The 12,093-nt window shown below is 44.9% G+C and overlaps 1 protein-coding gene across 1 annotated transcript; it reads right to left on the bottom strand.

Annotated features, from left to right (window-relative positions):
• Positions 1-1,854: 1,854 nt before the first annotated feature.
• Positions 1,855-11,739, bottom strand: zfta (zinc finger translocation associated). Its single transcript, XM_071926125.2, has 5 exons — positions 11,616-11,739; positions 9,341-9,856; positions 7,458-7,838; positions 3,122-3,577; positions 1,855-2,345 (listed from the first exon to the last, which is right to left on the bottom strand). Exons 1-5 carry the CDS (start codon positions 11,737-11,739, stop codon positions 1,855-1,857), a joined length of 1,968 nt encoding a protein of 655 aa, XP_071782226.2.
• Positions 11,740-12,093: the final 354 nt, after the last annotated feature.

The following is a 12,093-nucleotide window of genomic DNA, read 5'->3' as shown; positions in this document are numbered from 1 at the left end:
ACATCAAGTCAGCTTCTAAGTCTGTTCTTAATCTTAGTGGTAGTAATTTCCTCCCATGCTAGCTGCTTTTTCCCCCAAAAGTTCACGGCAGATGTCTTTTGCAGCGGGCAGAATTAACTCCTCTCCGATTGTCAAGGGCTTTTTAGCTTTGGCAATTCGGTGAGCAACGACATGAAGCCCTTCTTGCAGCGACGTTTGTTTGCTTTTCTTTTTGGTAACATTTTCCGGTTGTGCATCACCATCTCTTTTACCCGAACAGCCCGCAAAGAAACGGTCCATGGAGGTTTGCTGAGGCCCACTCATCTCTGCCTGTACACTGCACTGTGCTGTGCAGTTCGGAACCGGAACTAATGAACCGCCAAGCCGACATTCAAAACTCCACCGATCACAGGGCTGCCGCTAGTCAAAGAAACTCATTTCGAATTTTTGATGTTTTGGATGAAATAACATGACTTTTTGATTTTTTTTTTTTATGATAAAGAAAATTATAATTCCTCCGCAGCCCGCCACCGGTCCGCAGCCCGGGGGTTGGGAACCCCTGGTCTAGAGCTAATTTGACACTTGTATCCAATATCTTTCGAAACGTCAAAAGCCTAAGTGTTACTGAAAGAAGATTACCGATCAAATGAATAGCGATGGAAACGGAGAATCCCTGAGTCGTGCGTGTTGCAGGTGAACAAGTGACATTTTATGGCAGAACGAGTTTTTTTTTAGTCAGCTGTAAGCTTTTCTTCAACTTATTCAGTTGCATAAACTTTGTACAATGAGTGAGATGGTGAAATAGAAATGAAGCTGGAGAAATTCAACGTGATTAACAAATGCAAAAAGTCCAATGAACCGTTCTCCAGCTGTTAAACAGCAATGTCATGACAGCTGTGCATGGTTACAGCATTTCATGCAAAATGGCGTTGTGTAGCGTTGTTTCTTGAATGAAGTAGAAAAACTGGGCGTAATTACAAACTTGTTTTGTAGAAACCAGGACGCATAAAAGTGCTTGTATAAAGGAAAAATAATTATAATTTTCCGCATATTTACATAGATTCTTTTTTTGTGCAGCTTTTAGCCAAGATGGGTTATGGATCATGGGAATGGATGCAGGCCGGTGTATAACACACTGGCTGACAGAGAGATAACATATCTCATTGTAATGGATGAACAGAAGGGGGAGGCCCTTTCCTCCATTGTAAACAAGGAATTAAATAACAGACTAGAGAAAGTTGAAATCACGGACTGCACTGTGGCATTCATTGTCTTGAGCAATAACTTCAAACACAGTCTCATTCGATTAGCTGTACACAAGGAAAGCTGGGATTTAGTACATTTTTGGGACAAAGTGCTGCGTTGTCTTCAGACACGTTATCGTAAAACTAATTCACATCGGCCTTGCCGAAGCCTCTTGTTCTAACTTCCTGAGAACGTAAGACTCTGGCCCTGACCAGAAACAAGCCCTGGACTCCTTTCTGGATCTGGAAACGTAATCGGTAGAAAGGAAATATGAACAAAGATATGTTATTGTGGCGCAAAAAAATCCAAGTCCAGGCACTTGTGGGCTGGACTTGCGCCCTGATGAAGACATAGGACGACCCACAGGTGCCTGCACTTGAATTTGTTATGCCACAAGAACACATTTGTGGTCATAACATTTCCTTTCTTGGCCTCCGAGAGCACCTGTGGTCGTTTGGGGGAAACCTGAACCACTCCCGGTATCTTTCCTCTAACCCAGATAGGCTTCAGATCTACTGTCACTTCGGCCAGTCCCTCAGCGGTAACTCTCGGATCCAGATATGCAAAACAAAGCCGAGGGTCATTCCTGAACAGGAGCCATGGGAGGGAGCGACAGAGGGGAAGCCCTTTCTAAGTGCCAAAGTGTGCCGGGGTCTGGCCCAGCTCCGTGTGTCCGTGGTCCTGGGAGGAGAAGCAGTCGTCGGAGTGGACGAAGTGCAGGGCGGTCTGGTTGTAGCTCAGCAGGGCCTGCTGCTTCTCCTCGGGGCCGTAGTCCAGGGAGTGGGGGTGGACCTGCTGGATGTGCCTCTTGATGGTGCTGACCTTCAGCGTGGCCAGGGTGGCTCCGCACACCATGCAGATCAGGCCGTGCCTCCGACAGTCATAGTCCATCAGGTACTCCATCCGCCAGCGCACCTGGTAGTTCCTCCGCTGGTCCTTCCCGGGGTAATGGCCGTGGCGGGAGGGTGCGACCGCGGCGCCACCGTCCCTCGGCTTGCCCTTCCCTCCGCCGTCGCCCTCCTCCCTCTTCACTGTTTTGCTGGGTGTTCCGGCGTCAGGCGAGGTGTTGTCGTTCAGCCCTCCTGCAATAATTAGGCCGACGGCTTCGCTTGGGTCGATTTCTGCCAAAGTAGGAAGGGGAGTGAGTGTGAGGGAGGGTATTGTTCTAGTTAAACTACGTAAAACTCCCTTCGTCTCTAATTCTTGTCCGTTTACCAAGAATTACTAATGGACAAAGCTGCCCACTTCTATCACAAACAACTCTCTCAAATGTTTGTATCTTTAAAGCTGCACTAGGCAAGATTTTTATCAGCCTAAATTACAAAGTTGGGCTTTAACAGAGAAGAGCATCTCCATCCCCACCCCCATCCCCGCATGAGAAGTGACGAATTGAAACTTAAGAGCGAAATCCAAAAGTGTCTCCTAAACAACAGTGAGCAAGTGCTCCGTCCAGAGGAAGCTGGACTCACCAATGATCACCTGTGTGGTAAATGGGTTAACATATAAACTTGAAATGTACTTACATTTGCGAATGTGCTATGCTAACTCGCTAGCTAATGTTGCCAACTATCACAGACATAACATTGGCTGAACGGTATTTGACGTTGGGCAAAGCAAATCTCATGGACATCCATGTTTCTTCCCTGGTTTTTCCAAGTTGGACCACTGGAATGAACCGAGGTTGGAAGTACAACCTACAATTTAGGAATTTCAAACTTCCGACTTTGAATGGAACGCAATACAAGAAGGGGAAATTTAGGTCAGAGGAGAGCGCAGTTTACTGAAGTCATGTATGATTTCTAAGTAGTAAAGTCCTCAAAATTCAAACAGTTTAAAATAAGTCCAAACTCTGACACCAGCCCCAGGCGGTATTTCACAGTGGCTAGCAGTACCTCACCTTCTTTAATTTGTGTGCCTTCAGTGGGATAATCTTTGGTCCAGGCTGCGGCCATAGCTTCCCTGTCTTGCCTGCTCAGGGTGGTTGTCTCGGGGTGACACTCCTGGATGTGGCGGCGGAAGCTGCTGACCTTGGTCTCCGGCAGGACCTGAGAACACACCATGCAGAAGGTGCCCCGGCCCTGAGGTCCGTACGCCACCAGGTAGTCGAGGCGGAGCCGCCACGGATCGCCCCCGCGCAGTCGCCTCTTTCTGGGCTGGCGAAGAGGCTGGGGTCCCTGTTGCGGAGATCCGACGCCGCCGTCCTCGCCAATAAGACAAGTGTCCTGAGTTAAAGCGCCATCGCCCGCTGGGTACAGGTCAGCGTTGATCTGGATGGCCTCCACGTCCTGAGGAAAGAGGTCCACCCCGCCGTCTTTGGTGTTGGGCTCCAATTTGATGAAGTCGTCCGACTCTTCTGATATGGGGCATGGAGCGGGGGAGGAATCAAAAACAGAATGAATACAAGCATCTAAAATGACTGAAACAAGCATTATGTCTATTCTGTAGTGGAGTTAAGACTTGTGCTGAAGACATTCAACCACCCATAAACCAAATTGTACATTCAAGTATGATAGAAAAAGATCCACAGTGTGATACTAAAGATCCACATCTGGCCGCCAGTCATTCATGACAGGAAAGCGGCTGTAAAGTAGCCTCGTAAGCCAAATAAAAATACTAGATGGATGATAATAGATTAAATTAATATAACAAATGGTCATGCCTCTTAATCTAGTTTAACAGCCGGCCTGCACCTTCAGGCTGGTGCTAAATCCCCCCTCACCCATAAACTGCAGAAGGGTGGCCTTAAAGGATTAGGCCAAACCAAGGAATACGGCTAAACCCAACTCTGACTGGTTGGTTTGAATTGTAGCCATATTGTATACACCTGGCTAATCCAATGTAATTTATCATACCATAGCCTTTATGGCTTATGTCTGATCTGGGCCCAGGCATTCCTCTTCTGCTGCACCTACGCAGTCTATTAAACGTCATATAAGGTTTTGTGTTGCTTGGTAGTGAGTAGTTGATTGATAAAGCAGCATTTTAATATCTGTAATAACTCCTGTCACAGACGGCAGGGGATTTAACTTTGACTCCATTGCACATTGAGTTCACGACAGGGTTAGACTGATCCCACTGAGAGCTAGACGTGATTTCAATGTTGTGTCTATGCTTCAGCTCTCATATAGCCCAGGATATTTTTGGCTTGCCCAGTGTACCCAAGCAGTAAATACTTTATTACATATTTAAACAATGCATAAACAGCTACAAATATCAGAAATATGCACCAGAGAAGTCCATAAGTACAAGATCGTGCTTTATTTTTGTCATTTACCCCAGAAGACGTAATCGAAAAACTGAAGTTATGTAGCCTAATTTTAGTCTAGACGCTGTCAGAAGCTGTCAGAAGTGTCATGCACATCTGATTTGATGGATATGATGCAGTTTGGTTGCCACGGTGGAAAATCTGACATAACCGTCCACCTTAAAACAACGAATTTGGTCTAAACCTGCTCAGAGTTCTAAGGGGAGCTCCTGAAAAACAAGAGTCTGCTGAAGAAGATCCACTTTTCAACACCAAAGGCTTAAGGTAGGCCTATAAATTGGCATAAGCAGATGGCAGGCTAGGCAGTGCATCCCAAACAGATGCAGCCATGCAGTGAGTGACATTATGGATGTGTACTATAGCTGTAGGGCATCGTCAGGCAATACTTTGCACAGCACATATTGGCATTGAATGGACAAACTTAAAATGTGAATCTTGAATCTTGAATCTTGAATGAAATGTACTACAAAAAAGGGGAGAAATCAATCAGACTATATGTTATTCTTAAGGTTTTGGAATGAAATATTTGACTAGAACTGTTTTAGAACAATCTTATAGTATAGTCTAGTTTGTTGTATAGATTCTATAATTATATGGACTATGGACAATGTGTATGAAAACGTACAAAATACCCACAAAACAAGATTAACAAAATTAACTAGTCTACAACAACCAGTTTTTTGTTTTTGTTTGTTTGATTTCGTTTTGTTTGTTTTTGACTAAAAATGATTAAAGATATTAATATTGCACCACAGCATTCTTTGAAGTCTAGTGTCCCTGTGTGGTCGTGCAGAAGAGTAACATTAACCTTCTCTAACCCTAACCCTTAACCTGTTTGAATCATATGTACCTTTAACCTTTAGATTTATACTCACGTCTTAAATCTTTTAAGACCCAATCACTTATCCTTGAATCTTCTGTTACAGTTGCTTCGGGTCACACGTCACGCTTTGTCCCTCACGTTCCTTCTTTGTTCCAGTTTGTACGGGTCATTCACTGCTACAAGTTATCTGTTTCAAGGCCAAGTACATAGCTATGCTCTAGTTTCTTTACAGTATAAATTCATCTACACTTCTCTATTAAGTGTGCAGCCTCTGACTTTGTATGCTAACCTATATGTAAGCAAAAAAGAAGCCATACCCTCTGACACTCCTAACCTGAGCTGAGTCCTAATTTCCTCAACAGTCCAATTTACTGGTATCGGCTCTTTTTAAAGTTTACCCAGTATAGATAAATGGTGAACAGAAGGTAACCGCTCATAATGATCAATGTACTTTATACTGTACACGCACATGTGCATGACCAAGCATGTGCGTGTTTGAGATTTTTAAAAATCTGCTAACCCTACCGAGTCATAAGGTTAGAAATGCAATTGGCTATACTCTTGTTAGCCAAGAGCTGACGACTTCCAACATGGCCGCCAGAGGGTGTGTTATTTTTGCGATATGCAAAACTATGTATCGCGATGCTGTCCTGCCAAAATATCGCGATATACGATATTATTGCAGGGGGGTGAGGGGTGTTTTCTTTATTCTATTTTTATTTTTATTTTATTGCTTCAAAATTACATCAAATTTCTAGGCTGTTAATAATAATAATAATATTAATTAATTTATATTAATATTATTAATTAATAATATTATAGGGGGGGGGGGGCAATATACCAATACCGTGGTAAATATCACGACATTCTCAAAATATCGCGATATTCAATATTATCGAATATCGGTTATGCTCTTGTTAGCCAAGAGCTGACCACCTCCAACATGGCCGCCAGAGGGTGTGTTACATAGGCTTGGGCGATATCCCAAATTTTATATCGCGATGCTGTCCCAACCAAAATATTGCGATATATACGCAGGGGTTAAAGTGGGATTTGGCAGGTGGGGGAACCCTGTTTCCGGGGGGGGGGGAGAAAGTTTCAGAGCGACAGAGACACAGAGCGTCCCCGTAACCATAGTAACTCACTCTCACTCCTGCCTGCGTGCGCACGGCACGAGAGGAAAGGGAGAGACGCAGCCTGGTAAGACCATCCTGATCACGTGACCTCACATTCTGTTTCGCTCCCCGGATCAGTCTGGACTTCCAGCCGCCCACATCGATTTCTTGAAATTACAATGTAACCGGGCCAATCAGGGACTGCGTCGTAGTTGATGACGTGAAATACAGGCCGCCGTTGGCAAAACAGTAATGGCGTCTCCTGAAGCAACGAGCGTTAACGTTAACGTTAGCAGAGTAAACACAGCCATAAGTGCAGTTATTGCAGAAATAGACCCAATAACAACAATTAAACAAGAACAAGAGTATGCACTAGCGGAGTTTCTCGGCGGAAAATACGTTTTCACCGTCCTTCCGACTGGATTTGAATTTGGATTCGCTGATTGGCTGAAGGAGTTTGTCTGTCAAGGCAAGTACTCCCGCCCACTGAAATCGATGTGGGCGGCTGGAAGTCCAGACTGATCCGTGGAGCGAAACAGAATGTGAGGTCACGTGATCAGGATGGTCTTACCAGGCTAGGAGAGACGCAGAAGAGCCGCTGACTGAGATTACTCTGAGCACTATGCATGGGAATAAATTACAATATAATAGATTTGTGTATATTTCTCGCTATTCAGATGGTCTGAATAACTCGCTGCTGCACGGTGCTGCTCTGTCTTGTCTGTCCGTGCGCTGTCAGTGTCTCTTTTCGCCCGCGACGTTATCAGTTATGAATTTGTTTTTTCACTGCCTGAGAAAATGGACTTGTGGCGTGAGAGCATGTGAAAAATGTCAATTGCATGAGTCTCCCATTTTTATTTTTGTTTTGTTTTTATTTTAGTTCTTCTAAATTACATAACATTTCTAGGCTAGGGTCAGTATACCAATACTGCGGAAAATACTGCAATATTCTCGAAAATATTGCGATCTTCAATATTCGCAAATATCTGCCCAAGCCTAGTGTTGCATCACCCGAAAGCCCTGTTCTCACCGTGAGTCTGAGCCCAGGCCTGCAGGATGCAGTGCTTCTCCTCGGAGCTGTAGACCAGGGAGTTGGGGTGGGTGTCCAGCACGTGGCTCTTGATGTGGTCCAGGTGGAGCGAGGGCAGCTGGCCCCCGCACACCATGCACAGCAGCCGGCCGGCCTCCGCCTCGTACTCCATCAGGAACTCCTGGCGGAACCAGGCGTGCAGCGAGTCGTTCAGGTAGCGCTCCAGGGTGCCTGCCGACGGCCCGGGGGGGTCCCGCTCCTCCTCCTCCTCCTCTTCCTCCTCCTCCACGTGGGGCAGGGGGGCGTCGCCCGCCATGGAGGGTGGGGGCAGGCTGGGAGGTTGCTGGGGCTGCTGCTGGGGAATCACAGGGTCTAGGTGTTCTAATGAGAATCAAGAAAGAGTGGAATTTAGAAAACTATATGAAGGAGTGCTTGGTACTACCTCCACTATTCTTTGGAAAGGGATCAGAGTATTCCAAAAATTCATTTACTGACATCACCTAATAGAATTTTCTACATCAAAACATTCATTAATTGCAATACTGGACATATCAGGTACTGAATAAATACCCAGCTTGAATCGAGGAGGGGAGGGGATGGGTTAAAAAGAAACTAGAAACTGCTACAAAGGGACACATTCTGGATTTATACCCTCAAGACACACAACACCCAGATTTTAAAGGACAAATTGATTTCTCACACTTTTTGTATCTTTACCAGGTTTATTGGTGTACTGGTTATAGAATCTCTGATGTGATCTACTTTTTGGTTATGGTTGTCTACATAGTGTACTGCAAAAGTGATTGTTATTTCAATGGCTTTGTATGTCTTTTGTGATTACACCATCACTGACTGTGTGTGTAAAATCCTACAGTCAATCTACTGCTGACTGGTGGTGACAAACACGTGACTTAAGTAATAAACACCTTATATATACATGTCTGTTTTTTATATTAGCACAAAGGGATTGTCACTAGACTCTCAAATGGCAAATGCTATTAATAAAGTTTTCCCTTTAACCCCACAGTGGTTTCATCAGACACTGGGACTTTCACCTCCACAGTAGGTCTGATGCAGGATAACATCTACTCTCTGACTCCCTAAATGTCCATGTTAGCTATGAAGCTAACCCAAAAACCATTAAGTATGTCAGGGTGGACTTTTGAAGACCTGGGTAGTTTTCATGCAGTAGTCAATTGTAAATGAGAAAAGTAAATGAGGGACCTCACTGAAAAGTAAGGGTTGTATGAGGGTGGAACTTTGGGGCTTTTGTTGAATGTGGGCATTTACGCAAAAAATAAACCACCTACACTGAGGATAGTATCTAATGTGGGGGCATGACACTGAGATGTACTGTGGGAACTAGGTGGGAGACTCTTTTACAGAAGATGTTTAGCTGTTTAGATGTTATTAAAAGGTTGCATTATTTCATGAAGTCTTGGGAGCCTAGTACCTTGTCCAAGCATTGTTTCAATTTCCTTAGTTTAAATTGATTAATAAAAATTGTCCTCTAATGTCGTAATAACTCTATGATGAGCAAGCACTTTCTGCCTTATTTGTGAAGAAATAGTGATTTAAAAGTGAATGGGGTGCCTCTAACCCAGACTGGTTCTGTACATTATTATAATCCCAGTCTGTACATATTATGTAATTATTTCTGTATGATTTGTATCATATATGGGTACTGTTATCATACCCTTATTAATCTATACAGGATCATGTCCAGGCACAATCCTTCCCTCTCCAATCCCTGGAACATTACATCATCCTCTCCTCCTCACACACCATCGTATCAAGAGACAAGCTCATACTGCCACCAAGTGTGAGCTCCTGAAAACTATTGGCCCATCCTTTCTGAGCTTCCCTGTGAGAGTCCTACCCACCGGCAGCGTGCGGATCCAGGTCCAGCAGTCCGTCTTCCCCCTGAGGCGAGGGCCCCGCGACGGCGCCGTACGCCCTCTGCCCCCCCTCCAGGCTCAGGTGGCTCTCCCAGCCCGAGCGGATCACCTCCTTGTCGGCGGCGCTCCACAGCAGGGAGTCCGGGTGCTTCTGGCGGATGTGCCTCTTGATGGTGCTGAGCTTCAGCGTGGCCAGCGAGCTGCCGCACACCATGCAGATCATGCCGTGGCGCTGGGGGTCGAAGTCCATCAGGTACTCGCTGCGCCAGTACTCGTGGTAGTAGCGGCGGTGGTCGCGGCCCGGGATGCGGCTGAGGCCTGGACGCGAGGCCCGCTGCACCCGAGGCTTGCGTCCGGACGGCCCGGGGATGGGGGAGAGGAGCAGCGGGTGGTCGGGCCCCTCAGTGATGCTCCAGTAGCTGGTGCCCGGAGAGCCGGCGGGCGTGACCATGCCGGCCTCCGACTCATCCTCCACGTGGCCGTTGGCGAGACCGTCCTCTTCTGAAGGGAACGAGAGAAAACAGAGTGACGTGGAAATAGAATGTGCTGAGGGACAGTGAACATCATGGAAACACATCTGATATGGCCGAAAGCAGGCAGAGGAAATAGGAAATACATAGGGATGGGACGATATGTTTATCTCACAAAACGATTCGATACGTGATATGGGCTTCACGATTCGATACAAACACAATACGATGTAATAAATAAAAGTTCAGTGACAACAAAGTCTGACTGTGCAGAATTATGTTTATTTCTGAGCCACAAATCTTTCTAGCGATGGCTTTGGCTTGCTAGAATGTAAACAACAATTTCAAAATGTCATTACAAAGTGCAAATAATAGAATTTGGATGGAGAGCTTGAGAAATTGTGATGGTCAAACCGTCTCATTTGTGATTACTACAGCAGAATAAAATGGAGCTAATATCGCGATTCATTTTTCTGCCCCACGATACGTATTGTCACATTTTTGTATTGCGATATATTGAATTTCGATATATCGTCCCATCCCTGGGTAAACCCAACCTAACCTCACTTTACCCACCTTTTTATGAGCAGAATACAGTTTACCACCTTTTCAGGCTGATATAATAAAACCTTAATGATATGAAATCAGGAGGACACATCACAGCAAGTAGTATCAAACTGATGCAAGTTATATGAAGGTGGGGGCTTTTAAGGCTGCTTTTCTCAAAATAGAAGTTCAAGTTCAAGTTCAAAACTTTAACTTGAACTTCTATTTTGAGAAAATAAAATTGATTCTTGTTTATATTGGTGGTTGTTTGGCTCATGATGATCATTGATACAGCTTATCCAGCTTATTACACTACATCACTGACTGTAATAATGTGAAAACAACCTGTCTGTTTATGAATCATTCAATAAAGATATTAAACAGTATTACTGGGAACATGTGTGCAACTTGGGGTCTACTCCCAATCTATGTAGAACCTTAATATGGATCTTTAGACTCCTACCATAGTAGAACCCTTTTAGAGAGGTTCTCTATAGCAAAGGTTCTACACAGAATTATTTTAAGACTTTAAGAATATACGAAATGCTCCAAACCAGCAGTATTAAAAGAACTCTTTAAGAACCACATTGGGTTGTTTATTCTGATGTGCCACTTTTTATATTTCAACCAATCAGAGGGTTCTTTGAGTTATTATGGTTCCATATAGAACTTTTGAAAAACCTTCCTTTTAATGATTTGTTTTTGACCTACTTTTTGTGGATCTTGCCTTGATTTCATATTACTCACTTTGCTTTAATTGTTTTTACTGTCGATTTTATCTTTTTTGTTGTTTTACTTCCAGTGTAAAGGGTGTTGTTACTGTGTTTACAAACATACTACATAAATATTATTCATAATACTAATATTAATAATAATATGGGGTTGGTGGTTATAATATAGCCTAATAAAATATAATATAATATGTTGTCTTGTTTGTTATTATTATTATTATTATGATAATTATGATTATGATTATTATTATTATGTGGTGGGCGGCGACTCCTACCGCTGCTGCCCGCTAGGTGGCGACTGCGCGTCACGGCCAGCCTGCCTGCGTGCTATTGAGCCTTTGTTTATAGGAGCCACAGAGACGGAGGGGCCATGCTGCTCCATGGCATTGTCCCTGACACGGATTAACTGGATGGGTGACAATGGCCGTGGCTCTGACAGCCACGCAGAGCCACTCCGCGGTGGAAAACACCCACAATAATAACAGTATCTGGGTCTTTTTTTTTTTTTGTTACCTCCCAAGTCACTCTCCTCTTGCGTCGCTTCCTCCTCTCCGCTTATTATTAATGAGAGCAGCTCAGCCTGCTCGGCACACCGGAGGTCCACGGGCTCGCTTTCCCCCGTTTCTTTCTCTTCCATCACTGGCCTGGCTGCTGTTTGGAATAGTGGCTCGCGTTCCCTCCTTCACCGTCTCGCCTCTACGGAGCGCCGAAGCGGGACATGTCACACTCACAACAACAACATGTTACAACAGTAACATGTTAACACCGTTCGACACGCGTCTGGCAGGCGCTCTAGAACGTGCCCATCGCTGAGGAGCCCGTGCTCTACAATGTCCCCCTCGTCCCCCCACGCGCCCCGCACGGGAGCCAAGTTAACTTTTCATATAAGCATAGAATCATGTATTCCGGCGGCGGATTCGGCCCGGTCGTCGGTCCTGGTGTGTGTGGAAGCGCCTCAGCGCAGGCCTCCAGTAATGTATTTTAAGGCTCT

Source organism: Centroberyx gerrardi, chromosome 23 (genome assembly GCF_048128805.1).
Source record: "Centroberyx gerrardi isolate f3 chromosome 23, fCenGer3.hap1.cur.20231027, whole genome shotgun sequence".
Classification (NCBI taxonomy): Eukaryota; Metazoa; Chordata; class Actinopteri; order Beryciformes; family Berycidae; genus Centroberyx; species Centroberyx gerrardi.
This window is presented reverse-complemented; position numbering and strand designations above follow the sequence as displayed.

Bases quoted from the DNA above. Each gene is read 5' to 3' on its own strand.
- zfta (XM_071926125.2), bottom strand. From the start codon at position 11,739: ATGGAAGAGAAAGAAACGGGGGAAAGCGAGCCCGTGGACCTCCGGTGT. The intron at 9,857-11,615 runs GTAACAAAAAAA...CGTTCCCTTCAG, and splicing joins AGAGGAGAGTGACTTGGGAG to AAGAGGACGGTCTCGCCAAC. The intron at 7,839-9,340 runs GTGGGTAGGACT...GATTCTCATTAG, and splicing joins CCTGGATCCGCACGCTGCCG to AACACCTAGACCCTGTGATT.